Source organism: Pan troglodytes, chromosome 17 (genome assembly GCF_028858775.2).
Source record: "Pan troglodytes isolate AG18354 chromosome 17, NHGRI_mPanTro3-v2.0_pri, whole genome shotgun sequence".
NCBI lineage: Eukaryota > Metazoa > Chordata > Mammalia > Primates > Hominidae > Pan > Pan troglodytes.
Genome location: NC_072415.2, coordinates 63,458,762 through 63,477,698, shown reverse-complemented (window position 1 = coordinate 63,477,698; position 18,937 = coordinate 63,458,762). Strand labels below are relative to the sequence as shown.

The window sequence follows — 18,937 nt, the reverse complement described above, 5'->3', positions numbered from 1 at the left end:
CCTTCTGAGTAATATTAGATGAAGAAAAAGAACAACTGACTAAATATATTAATGGACTCAGCCACTGGCAGTAATTCTTGAGGGGGTCCTTTTGTTCCCGAGAACTAGCCTGATTTATTGTAGATGTGAGACTCAAAGTAAAATCCATGGAGGATGTGTGATCATAGGGACTGGGAAATAATTTACTCATTTGCCTTTCATAAAATAATCAATTTACAGAATATATGTGTGGTGGTTTAAAATAATATTATGCAAAACAGTTACCTTAAAAAACTAAAAGCAATTAACAAAAGAAAAAACGATATAATAGTATCCAGAGAGAAGTGGAAAGCCATTTATTGAGAAGCCTGGACATGTTTGTTGTCAACTAAGTGACTAATAATGACATTTCAACTAGTTCAGTTATTTTAATCTTTTTCTCTATTATTTTTAAATATAATTTCAAAACTTAGGAGTTATCTGTCTACGGAAGCTTCAAATTTATTTAAGTAAAGAAGATTATGAGAGGTTGTTTCAATTGTTTTATAACTGCAATAATAAAGCTGGTGCTATTAACTATTCCAGATTTGGATTTGACCAAGACTAATATTTAAGTTACCTATGTAAATACATGCCAAGTGATAATTACTCATCATTAATATTTTTTACAAATATCATTTAGTAGATATTAATTGTATGAAAATATTTTCAGTGGAAGCAAGTAGGAGCAGCTAGATTAATGAAAACCTTAACCCTGAGTAGGCATTGCTGTGCACAGTCCCATTTCAATTATTCCACGTAAACCCCTAGCTGTGTTCTGTTAAGCAGTTGCATAGTATACATCGCCAGAGAAGAATGTAAACACAGGACCACTGAAGAAAATGCTACTCATGCAGGAAGCATTCTGCTGTCAGGGAGAGCCAGCATCCAGAGGCTTAGTATTTGTCAAAAGTTAAAAAGTATTCCTGTTGAAAGAAAGCATTCCCCTAATCTCACGACATGGTGCCTTATGAGACACGATGTTTGCAAGTAAGCACTGCCCACAGTAGGTGTCCAAAGCAGGAAGGAAACAAACTATATGAACTGCAGACTCTCAATCTACAAATACTGACAGCACTGACTACAACCAGTTTATAGTTTTTCCTAACTCTTCTGGAAAGAAAGTAACATCCTCAAAAAAATAAAACTCATAAACTATTCATTGTCTCCCTCTGCTTTCTGCTAATTGTCCTTTGTGTAAAGATAATGGAATCCTAATTTATCAATCAGTCTACAAATCACGGTAATAGTAAGTTCATATCTACTTATAAGTTGATGGATAACTCTTATTTATCTCCATTTTGCCTTTGTGTAAAACTTTACCTGTTTCTCTATACAAATCAGCTTTTAGTAAATAAATAAGGAAAAGGGAGAAAATACTGTGCTGTGAGTCAAATGAGCATCTGATTCACTGAATAATAGCTTTCTGGCTTCAAAATGAACAATGATAACGCCCTAAAAAAGTTGACCCAACTTTGATTTTATATATTAAAAGAAGCTCATTGCAGAGGAAAATCACACATAATTTACGGTTTTTCTCTGTAGAGCTACAGAACTTTAATCCATAGCTCATGAAAGGGTGCAAGAGCAGCTTGAAAATTATGCTAAGCTTAATTATACTTAATGTGAATTATTCAGAAGTGCAGACAGAGACTAAAAATTTATTTCATACAAAGGAGCTTGACATTTTAATTGGTCCTTCAGAATGGAGACAAAACAATTTCCTCTCAAGAAAATTTACATCTTCTTTATCAGAGCCGCAGCCTCAGCCAAGCAGAACTTCATTAACAAGATTAATCATCACGCCAGTGTCTGCTTCATCAGGTGTATGGTCCAGGTGAAAAGAGGAATATAAAGTAATGACTGACATGTCTAACAGACAGGATTGATTCAAGGAACACAAAATGACAGATTGAGCCACCATACCTTGGTCATTAGCCATTTTGTCAGGGTGTTCCACTGTGGGGGAAAAAGAAATAACATTATTAGACTTTGACAGTTCCTAGCAAGAAAGCTGACATATCAAACCAACAGTTCTTTTTAGTAAGTTTTTATTTCAAGGCTAGTGCCCTCTTGAAATAAAATTGATAAGGACCCAAACTTACATGTTTATTTCTATTAAATAAGTATTCAGAGAAAAAAAATTGAAAATAATGTTTTTGCTGTACAAATTCATCCTAAAATTGTCTTACTTTTCATATCCCTCTAAACATAAACTGAGAACAATTATATAAATTTAATTAAAACTAGAATTAACAGTAAAAAAAACTGCATGCAATTACCAAGTAATTATCACCCATATATATATTTAAGAAAATTCAGGAAGCTATTTTCTTGTATGTGACTATTTTTTAAACAACTTCACCAATTCTCACATAGACTGGGTAAAATAATTGGCAACCATAAATATGGTACAATATAATCTAAATATCTTGATAAACTTTAGCCCTTGTGAAGATAGCTCCTGAATTGTTGTTGACAACTTCAGATGACTTACAAGTAATACTCTCAAAAATGACTTTTTGAAATTTAAATTTAAAAATATAAAAATTAAATTGCTAAATTTTGTATTAAAGATGACTTTTTTTTTTCTGCTAACCAGATGAAACTAAATAAGAGGTAAATCTCTAGTATTATCACATTTCTGAAAATTACATGGCATTTTGACCAAGGCAGATCTTCATAAGCTTCCCTCCCTCAATTACTAGTAGAATTATTTTTACCTAGACTTGACCGTCTTTGAGCTTTGAGTCTTTTGGGCGTATTTAACTCACTTAATTCCCTTCAAACTTGATAGGTAGGATACAACACTTGCCGATTGCTTCCTGTATATGTCTCAGTAAAATTCACATAGAGAAAATATAATAGGCAGCAACTGATAATATAGTCTCTCATCAGATGTGGCGCTATTATAGCAAATCAATCATCATTTGAAAAATAGCTTAAACGCCCTACAGGTGGTGGTCCTTCTTTTTCTAAATAAAGCAGCACAAATCATTGCCTAATAAGAATGTTTAGAATTGAAATACGTAGATATTGATTCTGTTAACGAAAGCCCCTTTCAGATGAACAGGGTTTATGTCTATTACATCCTAAGAGTGATTTCTAAATCAGAAATCAATTACAATTTCTTTCATTTAAACATAACATATAGACATATTCTATGAAAAGATATCTTGATAAGTAGTAGATTTTGAATTGTGAATTACTCTTTGGGAAACACTACATATACAAGGATTTTTATTATTTATTTATTTAAGATGGAGTCTTGCTCTGTCACCCAGGCTGGAGTGCCGTGGTGCAATCTCAGCTCACTGCAACCTCTGCCTCGTGGGTTCAAGCAATTCTCCTGCCTCAGCCTCTCAAGTAGCTGGGACTACAGGCATGTGCCCCCACACATGGCTAATTTTTTGTACTTTTAGTAGAGATGTGGTTTCACCATGTTAGTCAGGATGGTCTCGATCTCCTGACCTCGTGATCCACCCGCCTCGGCCTCCTAAAGTGCTGGGATTACAGGTGTGAGCCACCACGCCCGGCCAATGTTTATAATTTTACAATTCTATAAGCGTTATTTTAAAAAGTTATTGAGATATAATTGAAAAGTAAAAAGCTGCCCATATTTAATGTATGCAATTCAATGAATTTGAGAGTAAGGATATACTTATGAAACCATCACCACCTTCAAAGCCACAGACTTGCCCCAAACTCCCAAAGTTTCCTCCCACCCATTTTATTATTATTATTATTTATTGTGGTAAAAACACAGTATATGATCTACCACCTTACTAAATTTTAAGTACATAATACAGTTATATTATTTATAGGAACTATGCTGCATAGTAGAGCTGCAGAATTTATTTATCTTGACACTCTCTGATGGGCTAGTGGTTAGAATTTGGTGCTCTCTGAAAGCTTTAAATAAGTTTTACGAAATCTTGTACCTTGTCAAGATTTAACAAACATTTTTAAAGGTTTACCAGCCATTTAATTTAATCACCACAGTTTAATTTTATCTAGAGTTTCTCTTCTGTTTCCCATTGAAAATTAATGGCTTCTCAAATACATTTTATTATAGTGTTTTATTATAGTATTGATAAAGATGCTTTTGACAGGCAATTGCATTATATGTAGCTTATGGACAGGAATACGATTTTGAACTGAGATCCTAACACAGCTGTTGAGAAAGGACAGTATGTTGTTGGAAGTGCTACAGGTCTCCAGCAAGAATGACTTGATCCTTGACAAGATATGTCAAGGTCATAAGTGCCCACCCAATCCAGGAAGTATGTAGGTTTGGCAGCCAGACTGGGACACATTTAAGAAACTGTCCTCATCAGCATCTCATATTTAGGTGAGAATTCTTTAGAATTATGTCAAAAAAGACGAGACTACCACCCTTATCTCATCTCCATTCTTTGTCTGCCCTTTATCTTTAATCATATACATGCACTGTCTGCAGTCTAAGATATTTTTAGCAAGGGATAAATAACTACATGTAATGATAGACAAACCCATTCTCATTTTTATCTTTTGAATTTATTTTTCTACTAGCAAAGCTGCACTGAATAGAACTTGAGAAATTTTGAATGTCTCAAAATGTTATCTACTGAAGAGTATTTTCCAACAGGGACCATATGGATTCTCATAACTACCTTTTATTAGAGACAAAAATGGCTTACATTTGTGCCTTGATTTTTTTCTGTCATATGTTTCTATCATTTGTCAAGAAAAATCATGTATTTTTGTCATAAAAGAATTTGACGACTAGAACTTTTTTCTATTCTGGTCCAAAGCTTTCAGTGCTATATTCTTGGATAGGGGAGAGGCACATTTCAGAATGATGACTAAGGATGCCCAGAGAATTTACTGTACTCTATTGGGCTTTCACTCTGAATACCGCTCTTTTGTGTGTAGGAAGTGACTCCCTCCCTCCACCAGAATCCTCTGTGGTCTACTCCATTGGGAGCATCCTTCCTCTCTATTACCCGATAGGCCAGCATGGGGAAGCATGCTTTATCAGCAGGAAAAACCCACAGGATAGGGCAGAGATAGACATAAGTCTTCCAATAGTTTGACAGTGTGTATGTATCCCAGTGGGACCCTGGGGAGGATTAGTGGAAAGGTGGGTATGTGCAGGTTCCTATGTGGTCAAGTAATCAAGGTCAAGATTCTTTTAATTAACATTCCAAAGAAAGAATTAGATACATCATATATGTGTACCTACATAAGTTTACAGTAAGATAATCCCTTTCTAATTACAAATGTCCTTTTAATTAAACAGTGATTATTGACTGAGTTTCCTGTACTTCTCTGACTGGTTGTTAATATCAAAAAGACCAAATGCTAGCCTCTAGAATAAAATGCTGCGATCCTTGCAAAGGCTAAATACGAAGGAATGACGTTCGTGGACACCTGCCTGGCACAAGCATTACTATGAAATACTTGCCCATTACCCAGTAGAGTACTGGGAGTTTTCTCAGCTTCGGGACATCTAAGCCTTTGTCTCAGGCAAACAAAGTTACATTCTGATGAGCACAGTATGCTCTGCTGCAGCTTTGGGAAGTGAAAATCTTAAATCAGAGAGCAATAGCATGATTTTATCTTTGGTGTAGATTTGGCTCTACACCAAATCTTTAAAATGCTTATGTTGTAGCTTTAAATCTCTTATGATGAGTAATTTATTTGTCTTAGAACATTTGCCATTGTAGGTGTCTTGTAAGATGCATACGTGTACAAAATTATTAATAAAAGTGACCAATATCAATATTTCTGAGTAATTTTAAATGATCAAAAACTTATTTTAGCATATAAACAACATGTGTTTAAAACAGAATTGACTATTATTGAGCATGACATTTAGGGTAGACAATATTAAACTTCAAATCAGGGTATTAGAAATAACTCTTTGAACTATTATGTCATAGAACAAATTCCTGAACTTGTTCTTAGTTTTCTAGATGTGTTTAGGGCACTTAGGGTAAACAGTACCAAGTGAAATACTGAGCTCATTAAACAATTCCTGGGATGGCTATCAATGTGGGCCTGCAAATCTTATGATAACTCATCACTCTGCTGTTTAACACATTTGGATGCCTTAAGTCATCTTCAACCTTTCCTCAGATCTCTCAGTTGGCAAACATTATGAGTATGAAATTAATTTGGCACTCATCTATAGATAAAAATGAAGCATTTGCAAAACACTATCTAGTTACATTTCATGCTGCCACAAAATGAATAACCAGTTGCCTTTTGATTGCTCATTTGGAGTGAAACCTGATTTAGACATGAAGTCCTCAAAATTTAGATGACAAAGATGAACTCATTTCTATCCTACTTTCCTCCCAACTTCTACTCCGCCATTAAGAACTGTCATGCAAGCTTTGGCTGAATGCTTGCTTGTGTGTTGTTGGCAAATTTTCAGATTAGCTGCTACCAAAACCCAGCTTTTGAATAGCTCACTCATCAGAATTCAAAAGTCCCTTATTTACTAGGGTACCTTTCCTAGAAGATTTGAGGAATAGGCTATACAGTTACACTAAGACTCTTCTTTTAGTATGTCAAACAGAAGAAGCCAATCATACGTGTGTTTCTAATTTTTTACTTTACTATCATGTATTAAGATTTCTGCCAGATATAGAGGTATGATGTGGTCACAGATTTAAGAGCTAAGTTATCCTTCTTTAGAACAACACATATCATGCCTTAAATATACAACTTTAAATATTAGTTGTGAAACTTATTACAAATTATTCAATTGTTAAATGAATTAAACATTCAAATTATTGTAATCATTTGAATGTTTCAAATTATTTTCAATTGTTAAATGACTCTTCAAACCATTTGTCCCCCAGAAAAATAATACTGTGCTCTAAAATAGTAAGTACTTATATGAAAATATTTTGATGTAATCACTACTATTCAGCTTTAGTGTTTCTCTGTATGAACATTTTTTCTTCTAGATATCATATTGCAATTTTTTTTTATAGTTTCTACCTTGGTTCTTTACAATAAATAGACTTTTTTTTTGGTTTGGAACTTTCTGTCTTGTCATATCAAAATTTTCTTTAATATATAAGGGATAATAGTACCTGAAAGAAAATACCTAAAGTTGGCAATAGTATGCTATTCACATAATTCAATACATTTTAATTTTTATCCCCTTACATAAAATGGCTGAAGCATTTCATTATATTTTGAATAGAACCAATATACATGACATCAATACAAACTTCTAGCAGGACTGTAAATGAAAAAAGTCATGTTAAATATGTTTGCCATGTGCTGATGGCAGATCTTTCTTTGATATGTCGGCTTTTAGCATAAAAAGCTACATTTTAATTTATTTTGAATGTCCACTGCAGCCATGTTGCTAATAGAGATGGTGCAGGGCCATTTCTAACACAGAGTGCAAAGCTATTTTATAACAATCCCACAGGAAAAGAAAAGCATAATAGGAAATTACTCAAACCTTTCAGAGTCCTGAAGAGGATGGGATCAGAGAGTGGCCCCACTCCTTTTGAATTTCGTGCTTGAATTCGAAAGTAATACATAGTATCAAGGTTGAGATCCATGATTTGATGAGTAAGCCTATCACCACTGATTGTTTCCATAATCCAGTCATCAATTGGGATGTTCTTGTCCAAGGTATAAAATAAGATGTAAGCTGCATAAATAGACAAATGTGACTTAATTTGGTGTCCTACATGCTGCAGTTCTGCTTCCAAACACCCAGGTTTCTCAAATGTAATTTACAATAATTATTATATGTCCACAATCTGTAAACTACAGCAGTTCTGTAAGTAATGTCTTTTTCTCATAATGCAAGGATTAGATAAATAATTGCTGCAATGTACAGAATCAGAAAATAGAATAAGCTGTTAGAAATAAAAATATCTGCCACATTTAAAAATGTGTGCTTTCTGCTACCTATAAATCCTGATTATTAGTTTGTTCTAATATGAAAGCATGATGAAAAATGTAAAACAGAGATAACAAGTCTGTATAATTTTCCCTGTAGTCCAATGATGAAAATAAACAATATTTATTTTGGCTTGTGCTTAATAAAAATGTATTGGAAGGTATAAAATGCTATACATGTTTAAAGTGTAATATAAATAAATGATATTTGACCACTGTAACAACTTAGTGAGGTTGCCAGGGGCGGTGTTGCTTTCCTTTCACAGACGGTGAAGCTGCAGGTGACCCAAACTGATTGGTAAAAGGTCTGGGCAATATTCTTTACCACCAGACTATGTATGGGATTCTTTACCAGTATACTATTTCTCCCAGTCCAGTCTAGCTTGTCAAAGAAATAAGTATTGCTGAATAACTGTACATGATCTACTTATTATCTCAGATATTAATAACCTATGTTTATATAGTATTATTGATTTTCTGTGTTAGGGGATATGTTACTTGAGTGCTAGTTGTGTGTACTCAGTCATGATAGTCTAATATGCACCCGAACAAATTCATGGATTCCTGTCACATATTTATACTCTAACATTATACTTAACCAATTTGTGACCTAGCTCTAATTTAAAAACATTAATCAACAACTTTTATATTATATTGTCAGATAACACTGTAAAGGCGCTCATGATAGGTGTCATTGATAAACAAATGTCGTGCTGATCTCCATTTCTGCCACAATTCTTCAATGCTATCTATATAACATAGGCTATAAGTGTCCCTCATTCTATTTATGCATCAAATACATTCTTTGTAAGTCGTTTTCTTAAGAACAAGTGTCTTCCTTTGATTTACCTATTCTTTCCTTTTGAGTCCCTCTTGTCCCAGCTGGACTGGGGACCTTCACCCACAGGTCTTCGCAGTGGTTAAGGGTTATGTCAGAGGGTTCTCAGACTCAGAAAATAGCCATGCACACTATGTACATCTCAGCACAAACCTTCGCTACAGGAAGACTATTCTCCATTCCATGATGATTCTTCCTTCCCGCTTATTCCCACACCATTCCACCTTTCTTCACTCCATCCAAATCCTACTCATCCATTAAGGTCTACTTTAAGGTATATCTGGCCTATGAAACCTTCCTCAATCACAAGCTCTCCTCTCCATAAACATGGTAATACACTTCAATAAAGTAAAAACACATGTGCCATTTTATATCACTCATCACTTAATCCCATAGGGCCTTATAGAATTATGCCTGGGCTTGGGGGATGCGTCACTGGATATTTTGTCCTTCTGATTATGTAGGATTAAGCAATGTTTACAATCTCCAACATCTGGAAGCTCATTTCTCTTAAATTTTGAACAATGCTGAAAACTTACATCTATTTTGTATTGACTTTCACCTTTCCCCTAGGTTTAGTATTTCCCAAATCTGCATAATCATAATAGTTACCTGAAGGATAGGTACAGATCATAAAATACAGACCCCAAGACAGGATATGTTGATTTAATACATGTGGTAAACAATCTTTGATGGCCACCAATTATCCTCATCCTCTAGTAATATCATGCCCTTGTGTATTCCTTTCTGTCGGTATGTAGATGGGCCCTAAGTCTTGTTTCTAACCGATAGAAGACAGGAAATGCAATGGAATATCAATTTCACAATTGTGTTACATAAGATCATGACATCTGCCTTGCTAGCAGATACCCGACTCTCTTCTTTCGCCTTTGATGAAGACGTCTGCCCAATGGAGAATACTTTGTGGCAGGAACTGAGGGTGGTTTCTGGCCAACAGCCATGGCAACAATTACATAAGCTTAAAAGCAACTATTTCCCCTGTGAAACCAAAGATGAGACCTCAGCCAGGTGAACATTTGAATTTGCAGCCTTGTAAGAGACCCCAAAGCTAAACTGTGCTCAGATTCCAGACTCACAAAAATCATAAGATAACAAATATGTGCAGTTTTACCCTGCTACATTTGTGATAATATTGCTATACAACAATAGGCTTCTAATACTACAGGTCAAGGGTAACCTCAGTAATCTACACCCCAAATGATTACTGTGATCAACAAGGTCAGGGACATAATGGATATGTGGGATCTGTACATTTTTGGCATTTGTTGTGATGTCAATGATGAAAATATGAATATCTTGAGATGTTGAGAGCTTCGAAACTAAAAGCCTTACCAACATAAAGAATTCCACAAACCTTAAAAAGTTGTATGACCTTTCTGTCTGTTAAATATTAAACTTGGAGTTCTAAAATTCAAAAGGGATTATGAATATCGTTTGATAAAGGAGTTGTTTTCTGTCTCATGTGTGTCCATCCCTTTGTAATTCAGCCCCCATGATAAACATCAATAAAATTGCCTCATATTCTTTGAACCAGAGCAGTCTCCAATCTTGTCCATGAAGATCCACATCTCCACATCTATTAAAAAGAAGACCCTGCTACTGGAGATATATGTGTGTGTACATACACACATTTCTGAGTATACATTTCTATAAATATCCATATATTACTATGTAATATATCTAAGATAAATATGTTATAGATATATATGAAATATTTGCCTTCACTATGTTTTTATCTATGTAAAAGTTACTGAACATATATATATATATAGAGAGAGTAATAGTGAATATATATATATATATATCCAGAATAAAAATCACTGGAGATATATATATGCAGCTAAATATAAAAGATATATATAAAATTTGTATATATATATGTATATATTCTATAATGTGCATGTCCTACCTCTTCAAAAGGATAAAAACATTTCTTTAGTTCAGGAGCCATATCTTACTTTTTTATTCCCCCCAAAAATCTAATAAAATCATATTCACATAAGAGGTATCGAAAGTCACTTATTGAATGAAATCCTTTAGCCTGTAAGTACATAAGTTTTACATTTAGATATTTAATGAAATCGTTAAAAATTTTCATGGGCTGTTTTAAGTGCATGATGAAACTGGAAAATTGGAGAATTTTGCCCCCATCCCAGGTCAACTGCACTGATTCCCGATTCTCCTCATTTATCAGATGATGATGATAAAATATTTGTCTTCACTATGTTTTTAATCTATGTAAAATTATTCACTTAAGCATTTAAAAATGACAGCTCTGGGATCAAACTAAAGTTGAAGGTGCAGACATTAGTTTCTGACAATTCCAAATTGTATCTGAGCAAATTCCTTATATATGTGGTGAAGCCTACCCTTGTCTTAAAATTTAAGAACTGAGATGGAGAATAGAAACAGACCTCATCATTCAAAAGTCTAAAAAATGGCCTCAGAGAAAACAAGCAACTTCACTGGGATGTGTATGTTTGGTATATTTGAGAGATAATAAATTCATTATTGAAGCCTTACCTTATACATTTCTATATAACCACACAGGTTGAACAAATGTAACGGTTTCTCACTACCTTTCTGTACCTGTACTTTTTTTCTTTTTTCTTTTTTTTTTTTTTTTTTGAGACAGAGTCTTGCTCTGTCACCTGGGCTGGAATGCAATAGCTGGATCTCGGCTCGCTGCAACACCCGCCTCCCGGGTTCAAGCAATTATCCTGCCTCAGCCTCCCCAGTAGCTGGGATTACAGGCATCTGCTATCATGTCTGGCTAATTTCTGTATTTTAGTAGAGTCGGGGTTTCACCTTGTTGGCCAGGCTGGTTTTGAACTCATGACCTCAGGTGATCCTCCCACCTTGGTCTCTCAAAGTGCTGGGACTACAGGCGTGAGCTACTGCGCCTGGCCTCTTTCTCTTTTTCTTTTTTTTTTTAAACCTCAGAATCCCTAACTCTACTATAGACACTTTTCCAGAGAAAGTAACAAAGGGAATAAAAAGATCTGCCTTCTGGAAAGCAATATCAAGTGGAAGAAATTTCTGCAAATCAGACTGAGAAGCTATATCCTGGTGGTGGGAAGAAAAGTGGTTTGATGATTTTACAAAAGGGAGACAAATTAAACTAGGCTATCAAATGACACAGAAAAAGAGAATATAACCTTACATATTAGACTGTATTAATAAGGAAACAATCTCTGAAAGACCTAACTCTTCTATTTGTGTTAGTCTCAGATCTTAAATAGTGTTGGGCACTGCATTTATTTAGGCCTATGTTTCATATCTCTGGCTATACAATAAGTCACTTGGGAAGCTTTTAAAAATTACCATGCTCAGTCCCTTCTCATATGAATTAAATTAAAATCTCAGCTGCAAATCACTGATTTAGACCAGTAGAATACTAATAAATTGGAGCAAAACATAGTGTAATAATTAAGAGTATAAACCTGAGTTTTAAATCCTAGCTCTGCCACTTCTTGCTTATTTGATTTTGGGTAAGTTATTTACTCAGGAAAGGCCTAAGCTTTTCATTTTAAAATGGAATAATAGGAATATGTAATCATTTATATCATACTAAAGATCTCAGAAGAATGCCAAGCATATAATAAATGCTTAATGTATTTTGAATCATTTTCTTCTGAAAATGTCAGTCCAAATTCCTAAGTTTCCAGTTTATGATCAGAGAATTTAGGCACTGTGATTATCTGAATTTCCTCCTTTTTTGTTTAATCTTTTTGAGTACTTATATTTAAAAACTGATGATCTGGATTCTGTATAAAGCACATTAGTAAAGCCTCACCCTAGAATGGATTTCAAACTGGAATAATAATAGCCGATTCGTGTCAGTGCCCACTGGGTATCAGGGGCTTTTCTCAGCACTGTATTACAACAATTATTCTAGTGCGGTTCTATTACTATCTTTATTTTATAGGTGAGAAACCGAGAAAGTGGGACTCAAGGATGTTAAATGACTTCCTCATGTGTCTCCCTTAGAAGCCTGAGTTCTTAACTATCCTGCTCTACTGCCTGCCATACACATGAAAGATTTAGGAAAACAAAACAATACAGAGGTTACATGAGAGCACATCCCTCCTTGGCACACATCTACCTGGCCGCACTGAGAAAGAGCTCATTTCTTTTCTTTTTTTTTACTTTTTATTATTAATTGTTGCACTTCCACAGGAAGCTGAGAATAGCAAATTTGTGCTCTCTGCTTAGTGGTGTAGTATTTTGAATATTTTATCATTCTATTTTCTGGAAGTAATTTGAATAAATAAATCAAAATACACATGACACAGAAATTCTCTTAAGGGTTCTTATTGTTTGCTCCCTGTTAAATTGAGTAGGAATATCTCAACTTGATAATACAATTTTGTTTTCATAAATAAGCCAGGCTTTTAAAGGCAAAAGTATTGTCTCCCATACTTTTATTTTTCCATTGTGAGAGAATGGATTTTTAATAGTAAGATCCATTGAACGTATAAATCTAAGTAAAGAGTGTGGACAAAGTTTCTTTTATATGCACTGTGATTTTGGCATATACAATTTTATTGCTTAGATTCATTTGCATTTTTTTTTTAATTTTTTATTTTATTTTTTATTTTTGAGACGGAGTCTTACTCTGTCGCCCAGGCTGGAGTGCAGTAGCGCGAACGGGGCTCACTGCAAGCTCCGCCTCGTGGGTTCATGCTATTCTCCTGCCTCAGCCTCCAGAGTAGCTGGGACTACAGGTGCCCACCACCACGCCCGGCTAATTTTTTGTATTTTTAGTAGAGACGGGGTTTCACCGTGTTAGCCAGGATGGTCTCGATCTCCTGACCTCGTGATTTGCCTGCCTCGGCCTCCCAAAGTTCTGGGATTACAGGTGTGAGCCACCGCGCCCAGTCAAATTTGCATTTCTTAATATGGGCTAGACTTCTATTTTTTTTTTTTTTTTCCTGAAGAAGCAAAATTAAGCTTTCTTCCAGAGTTAAAAACTTATTCTATTGTTTACACTGACTGATAAGGTTTACTTAAATAAGAATGGAGAATTCAACTGAGTGGAGAATATGACTTATTTCTTCCTTCGCCAAAAACATACCTTTTTCTATCAGAACCTGTTTTTATTTAGACAGCTTTCTGTTTTTTTCTCCTCAAACTTATTACTGTTGATTTCCCATAAGCTTATAAATAATTGATTATAACAAAATAAAATATAAACAAATCAAAAGCTACACAACTACTGACATAGAACCAATGAAAAGAGATTATAACAATGAGGGGGAAAAAAAGAATATTGGAATGAGCCAGTCTCAGTTTTAAAAGGCCTGGCACACTGACAAGTGAACATATAAGATCTTGGGGAAATTTTGTGCCTCACTTCTTTTTCCATATTTGTCAGCTCAAATAAAAATTCTGTTTGCTATTGTGCTAAGAGCAATTTCCTAGAGAAAACAAATTTTCAACTTAAATTTCAATCCTATTTGGAATTTTCACGTTATCTTTTCATTTTGCAACATTCAGAAAGTAAATTACATAAAGTAAGTGTGCCTTCTGAAAGTATAATTTCCATGCTTATCTCTCTGTATCACGGGATGGCTGAATTACTTTGTTAATTTATAATAGTGCTATCCAGCTCTTGTATGCAAAAAAAGAAGGAAAAAAGGAGTGACTCTTCCATGTTCCTAACCCAATGGTTCAAGTTAATTAGACTATAATGTTCACATTTTGAGTTATACAATATTTTTCATAATAATTATATGCTATGGAGACATCTATTAAAAGCCTAAAGTGATCATTTAAGTGCAAAATCTCTGATAGAACTCCATTATATTTTTCATACTAAATTAACATTACAGGCTTCTAACGGATGCTTTAATTAGGCATTGATGTTATCAGCAATATTTGGCAAAATAAAATCTGTCACTGTGAAATATTCATTATGTTCAATTTCTGTCAGTCAATATTAAGTGTTTTGTGAACTTTATGATTTAAGTAAGAAGCTAAAACCTAAGTGAGAAACTAAAAATCCCCAAACCTCCATATGTGCCATACACACAAACACACACAAACACAGTCATTAAGCATCTTTTGTGTTTCATAATTGCCAAACAACCAGCTTCTTTATAGACATTTATACTCAGGGCACTCCATTAGAAGGTTGTCTTAATGCTTCAGAGAATGAAAAACAGAAAGGTCTATTCTAATTGAAATACACATCTTTCGTGAAGCAAATCAAATGACGTGTGTGTGTGTGTGTGCACCATTAGAAGAATTCCATGGTCAAAAGGGGAAAGAAGAAACAATCAAAAAGGGTCATGGAGTCAGCTGAGATGTAGAGACAGAATAATGCCACACGAAAGGCAGGAGCAGCTCATGTAGGGGGTAAGCAACTATAGGACAAGGAGAGCTATGCTGGGAGAGAAAGTGGAGATGCTTACCAGTAATTTTCCCATTGGCTTCCAAGGGAGGCTGCCAACTCACAATGACGGCACGAGGCTTCCCTTCCCTAGTAATGACTGTCAAGTCCTTGGGAGCAGAGGTGGGGGCTGTGAGGTGAGACAGAGATAAGGCCTTGTCATTGGATGTGAAAGAAAATAAACATTGTTGGAAATTTCATCATGATGTTGACATTCAGAATCTATCAAGAAGTATATCATGTCTATTTTGCCATTTAGTTTATTTCAAGGATTTGAATAAGCAAACAAGGATACAAAAATTAATAATTTTTATGGAAATCAAATGATTCCCAAGGTGTGACTATAGAGAACAGAAGAGAGTATGTGTGAATATAAAGGAGAAAAGTACAACTGGTATTTCAAGTGGGCTCACACTAAAAATAAAAGAATCATTATAAGAATGAAGAAATGTATACTTAGTGAGATTGATGATTACATATCTTTTTCTAGTTTATTATTTATTTATTTATTTAATTTTTTTTGAGACAGGGTCTTGCTCTGTTACCCAGGCTAGAGTGCAGTGGTGCAATCATAGCTCACTTCAGACTCAACCTCCTGGGCTCAAGTGATCCTCCCATCTCAGCCTCCTGAGTAGCCGGATCCACTGTTGCACACCACTACTCTAATTTTTAATTTTAATTTTGATTTTTGTAGAGATGGGTCTATGTTGCCACGCTGGATGATTACATGTCTTCAGAAGAATTCTGTTACAACTGCAGGCATTTATAAATAAAAATGTCATCTAAGTCTATACTTCCTTAAAAGCCAAAAAGTTTTTAAAATGAGATAAAACTGGGGTCAAAATATCTTAGCTAGGTGACATATTAGGCATCTTCTAAACCAACAGGAAGGCACACATGAGAAATTAAAATAGAAGAGGTAAAAAATAACTATGAGTGTCTTAGTATCAATCCAGCATGAAGTAAGATGGCACGAAGTCCTGCTCCTAAGACTACTTCTCCCACATGTTGTACTCAAAACAATTTTAAATATTTAAAGGTGGCAGCAAACTGGCTAAGCTAGCCAAGGATCTTCCAGGCTTCTTCCAATCTGCTCTCTCACTTTCTACGTTTTGGAAGACAAGTTTTCCTTCTGGGTAGCTCACAATGCCACAAGTCTGTTATCCACGGCAACTTTGCTACCCTTAGTCTAACAAAGGCAGATTCAGAACGTATTGGGTTCCGTGTTTGGGATCTGGAGTAATTTCCTGGTCTCCACATAAAAATTCTGTGTAGGACAAGATAGTTAGAAATCAGTCTCTAATTCTGAACTCATCTTCACCCTATTCTCTTTGGTACTTCTGTTGGTCATATATTGCAGAATCTGGACATTATTAACACTGTATTTCTAGTATCTCTTCCTGAATAGTGTTCCAAATATGAGCCAAATAGAGGAGACATCAATCATTCCCATCTACCATACTATTTTCTTTCCAACACCCTGATCTTCAAAGTCACTAGGATTCCAGGTTAACCAAACGTGCACTTAATTTTAATCATTGACAATGTACTTAATATATTCACATTTTCAAAAAAGAAGAAGGGATGGATGGAGAAAGAGAATTAGAAGAGGAGGGGGGAATGAAGGAGAAGAAAACATAGGTGGAGTATAGTTGATCCCTTAGTAAAAAGACTGCATAGATACTAATACAGTATAAAATAACATATGCAGTCTAATATAATATGATATAAATGGCTTAATGAAACCATATCAGGACATTCTTGCAAGAAATGCAGATTCATTATGGCAAAATACTAAAAAGACAATGCTGTCTTAAAGAAGGATTATTCTCACAGAGAGATCATTCAGGATATTTTCCCGGCTATGAATAGGAAGGTAAGATATAGTCACAAAATAACTTAGATTAGTATTCATCAAACGTAATAAGGAATTTTCCACTTCTGGAAGTAATTAAAATCTTTATCTTTTTTACTAGTGAAAATAGCCTGTTTTGTCTTAACTATGTTAAAATTCAAATTGATGTTTGTTTAGAAAATAGTCAAATGAGGATGATTAGATTGCTTCACTGAATCTGTTATGCATTCAAAAAGGATAAAGTGATTCTTCAACTTTAGCTATCAATATAATACAATGAAGAATTAGTTATTTAATTTAAAAAAAATCTAACAACCAATCTAATTCAGGTGCTGTGCAAGCTCTTATTTTTCCTCAAGTCATGTGAATATTGGTGAATAAAAATTTGGTATTGGAATTAATGACCTAAATGTCTAGCATTATTATATGAACTGCACACTGTTCCTTAATATTTGAAAAATAATATGGCCCTCACAATTTCAATAATCCCTACTAAGTCAAGCAGAATTCCTCTGCCTTGCTCTTCTCCTGAGTTCTTGAGTTCTGCCTGGAATGATTTCTAGAAATTCTTCATTGTCTACCCATTCTCTTCGGATTAAATATAAATAAATAAAAATAAACACCAGGACCTCTAGGATTTATATTCTGTTTTATTTTATGTACTTCATTCCCCTTGTTGTCCCATGAACACTGTGCTCAACTCACTTTGAGCCAATCATAAGCGTCTCTTTAACACATCATCTTTCTGACACCTGCTTGGGTATTTTTGCACATGAGTTTTCCATCCTTTGGAAGTCCCTGGAATGAGTATGTGATAATTCAACTAAGCCATAGCTCAAACCTCATTTATTTTGTGAAACTTCCTCTTATTTTTCCAGACAGAATCTGTACTTTGTTTGCTCTGATTTTAACTTGTCCACAATTTTATGATTATATTTCTGATATTACTTCAGGAATTTAAAAAAATGCTTTTTCTTTTTTATTGGACCACAATTCGCTCAAAGACATAGACTATATTCTCCTTACCAAGTTCCTATCTCAAGGCATGACAATTATAAATTAACATTATTAAAAACCCTTAATTAATATCTTGGTCCACTAGACAAGCACTGCCCTCTGATTTCTTTGGCTCTCATTTTTTCCTATACTTCCATTTCTTTATTAAGTACATTAATGTAAGGTAACATTTAAGTTTCAGAAGATTTCAGCCATAGGAATTGTATTGGGCATTTGTTACTTGCACTGTCCAGCAACCCATCCTCTCCTCTTCCTTTTAAAGAAGGACTTGTTTTTTCTCTTTGCAAAACAAGCTCTCCTCTATATCATGAAAGCTTGGTAGCAATATCAGTTGGGAATTCCATGGTCTTATCCCATCTTCTCCTTAGCTGTGTGATCACCTGTCTCAAAAGATGCCAATAATATTCTCTCTTTTGTGACACTGAATCTACATACAAGGAAATAAAAAAGGTGGAGTCAAATAATTACTATGGTAGCACCTTGAAGGGATAAACCAACAGTTCCTCATTTCTATAGCCTAGGAATAATAAGGCTGATGCCTGTCTCTTTCCAAGGCCTAATTATTTAAAGTGTCCTTCCTGTCACGTTTATTTTACTTCAGTTAACCAAAACCAAATGAAGGATTCATTATCTGGACAGAATGAAATGCTTGATTTCAAAAAATTTCCAGTCACTCGTATCTTTTATCACAAGCCATTTCAACACATAATGGTGTAGCCCCATATGGTCTTTATCTTACTGCAGAACTAGAAGCAAACTTTAGAGTTATTTTATTCACCGAATTTCCTTCTCACACTTATAAACCTGCAGACACTTGTGAATTATTTCTTACTTCTCACTTCTCATCATCACTCAGGGATCCTATCCATGTGCTATT

General features: G+C 34.6%; 1 protein-coding gene across 19 annotated transcripts in view; it reads right to left on the bottom strand.

Annotated features, from left to right (window-relative positions):
• DCC (DCC netrin 1 receptor) overlaps positions 1 to 18,937 on the bottom strand; it is a 1,196,048-nt gene that overhangs the window by 117,244 nt on the left and 1,059,867 nt on the right. For all 19 annotated transcript variants that reach the window (XM_512137.8, XM_063795721.1, XM_063795722.1 and 16 more), the window contains exons 19-21: positions 15,211 to 15,318; positions 7,487 to 7,681; positions 1,945 to 1,977 (exon numbers count right to left, since the gene is read on the bottom strand). In XM_512137.8, coding sequence (XP_512137.2) covers positions 1,945 to 1,977; positions 7,487 to 7,681; positions 15,211 to 15,318 — 336 coding nt within the window. The remainder of the gene's footprint in view (positions 1 to 1,944; positions 1,978 to 7,486; positions 7,682 to 15,210; positions 15,319 to 18,937) is intronic.